The sequence below is a fragment of the Sinocyclocheilus grahami genome, unplaced genomic scaffold (assembly GCF_001515645.1).
Source record: "Sinocyclocheilus grahami isolate Dianchi unplaced genomic scaffold, SAMN03320097.WGS_v1.1 scaffold36.1, whole genome shotgun sequence".
Classification (NCBI taxonomy): domain Eukaryota; kingdom Metazoa; phylum Chordata; class Actinopteri; order Cypriniformes; family Cyprinidae; genus Sinocyclocheilus; species Sinocyclocheilus grahami.
Genome location: NW_015505215.1, coordinates 1284874 through 1287607, shown reverse-complemented (window position 1 = coordinate 1287607; position 2734 = coordinate 1284874). Strand labels below are relative to the sequence as shown.

The following is a 2734-nucleotide window of genomic DNA, read 5'->3' as shown; positions in this document are numbered from 1 at the left end:
ATATATATATATATATATATATATATATATATATATATATATATATACTTTTTAATGCTTAATAAAAAAAAAAAAAATAGTATTACAATACAATCAATAACTAAACCTGGCAGCAATCAGCTCTAAAATAGACAAATATAAAATATCATATAAAATTAATTTATAAGCTATAATATATATATATTAGTATAATAAGATATATAATAAGACATAAGCTGACAGCCGGTGAGTAGCATACATTTTTATTGAAAAATGGCAGCTCTAAAATAAATTAACAAAAAAACGATTTTTTTAAAATTTCAATATATAATATAATTATAATATTAATTTTGGAATTATTGAAGCTGCATTAAATAAAAAAAAGTAAAAAAAATTTGAAAGGACACATGCATCTCAGTTTGAATAATTGTTTATACTGTGGCTTATTCCCTTGGGCAAAGTCAGAACTTGGTGCTAAATTCTGTCATTATCGCTGTCAAAGATTGTGTGTCCTTGCCTTCTGATGTAAAATGGTGTGCATTTTGTAGATCTTTCAACGTATCGGCTTGTTGCGGTTAATTTCTGTTGAGAGAAATTCAAAAGAAGCCAAAGTCTTCTAAATCCTTTTCAACAAATTAAAGCTCAGTTATCACCCACAGCAGAATCTCTGTCATCTGGGACTGACTGATGAGGGTTTCAACTGTCAACACACTGTAAGATGAGAATCACATACAACAGAGCTTCTGTGTAACATCATTTCACTCCGCTATCATCTCTCTGTTACTCTATTTCTCATCATGTCTCCCAGGGAACACACAAAGGGAGGAAGTCGAGGAAAACCATGTCAAGTTGGGCTGGAAAAAGGGTTGCATGGATAAAAACTCCTCCAGCATGATTTATTCAAAATGTAGATGGGAGTTTATAGAGCATCACTCTGTCTTTTTCTGGCTCTCAATTTGTTTTTAGGAGCATGAATAAGGGACGTGATTTTGTGAATATAATTAATGCATCTTAAAATATCTTCCATACCTCCCCGGGCGCCGCAGCATAAATGGCTGCCCAGTGCTCCGGGTGTGTGTTCACGGTGTGTGTGTTCACTGCTGTGTGTGTGCACTTAGGATGGGATAAATGCAGAGCACTAATTCCTAGTATGGGTAACCATACTTGGCCACATGCCACGTCACTAGTTACGTCACTAACAACGAGCTTCCCAGAAATCAGTTACGAATGAGAAATGGGTCATTTAAGCCTAATAAAACTCAGTGTGTAACATCAGCTGTGGTGATGAGGTGACTCACTGTCTCCTTTGCATCCGTAGAAGTTTCTGAAGTTCTTTCAGATCCTTCTCCAGTGAGGGAAACTCATAGAGATCATCCAGAATGTATCTGTACAGAGTCTGCAAATGTGAAATGAACACAAGATTAACATTTTTAGGTTGCAAATGGGGCGTAACTTATTACTATGGCAACTTAAAAATCAGATATTGAGTTCATTTCATTTATTTAAATAACAAAAACGGATAAGCGCGCACCATTTCACCGAGATACATGTTCACATGCAGCGTATGATAATGAAAATGTCTGAGGGCATTTAAAAATCCTCTGAAGCCAGCAATAATCTCGCCATCTCGTCCTCATTATGTGGCATTAAGGAATCAAGAGCTGTAGGGGTGGTGGCATTTTTGTATTTCCAAAAATAATTCCCTCCCTTCTCTCCATCCGTACCTTGAGGAATAGTTTGGCGTGCTCATCGTCCCGGGGCAGGTCTGTGCACAGCGAGCTCCACTGGGACAGCAGGTGCAGCACTTTTCGTTTCCTAAGCAGAGTGTCTCTCCCCTCCTCTTTCATCCTGCCTTTCTTTGAACAATAGGTGGACCCGGAGCAGTTAAGGCATCAAATCTATTCCAGCACGCTAGACTGCTCACACACACAGTTCAGAGCAAGGAGGAAATGCCTGCGGATGAATTCTCTGTATTAAATTAACAGGGGTTCAGTAGCAGAGAATTAATTGCGTGCCCTTGGCTAAACGGCATGGAATTTGTTAAGTGGTTTAACGCCAGATAGATCGTGTTGTTAAGATCATGTAAAAGAACACGTGTAACATAGTGCTGCTCGGTCAAAGTACAGTTCTATGAATTGCTTATCGTTTCATTGGGGGTCTCAGAACATCTCACATTACTTTATTGAGAATTCAGAACAGAGGATACACAATATATAATGTAGAATTTACAACACATGCCTATATACACTGTCAAAACTAATGTGGTTTCATTCACACTTTTGAATTTATTTTCTAATGTTAAGGGCATATGCTTAAAGTCTAGAATTACTTTTTGTAGACCAAGATTAACTGTGCATACATTTACATTTCAAAGCTAGGCCTATATCATTCATGTTTACTGCATGTTAACTATCTAATTTATATAATACTATTAATATAATAAAATGTATGAATTAATCAAATATTTAATTATTTAATATATTAAATTTGTAAATATATTTAATTAAAAAGTATATAATATAAAGTATTATGATACATATATACACATTACCATTTAAATTTGAGATAGAAAGAAATATAATACTTTAGAGAAAATAATACGTTTTATTTATAGAAAGAAAATAATACTTTTATTCAGCAAGGACAAATTAAATTGATCAAAAGTGACAGTAAAGACATATACATATATATATATATATATATATGTATATATATATATATATATATATATATATACACGCATACAGTATCTCGC

The 2734-nt window shown here is 34.2% G+C and overlaps 1 protein-coding gene across 1 annotated transcript in view; it reads right to left on the bottom strand.

The window, feature by feature from the left end:
• The window catches only part of LOC107581543 (rap guanine nucleotide exchange factor 5-like), a 46703-nt gene that overhangs the window by 15631 nt on the left and 28338 nt on the right, over positions 1 to 2734 (bottom strand). The window contains exons 3-4 of the mRNA XM_016267122.1: positions 1704 to 1848; positions 1278 to 1375 (exon numbers count right to left, since the gene is read on the bottom strand). Coding sequence (XP_016122608.1) covers positions 1278 to 1375; positions 1704 to 1848 — 243 coding nt within the window. The remainder of the gene's footprint in view (positions 1 to 1277; positions 1376 to 1703; positions 1849 to 2734) is intronic.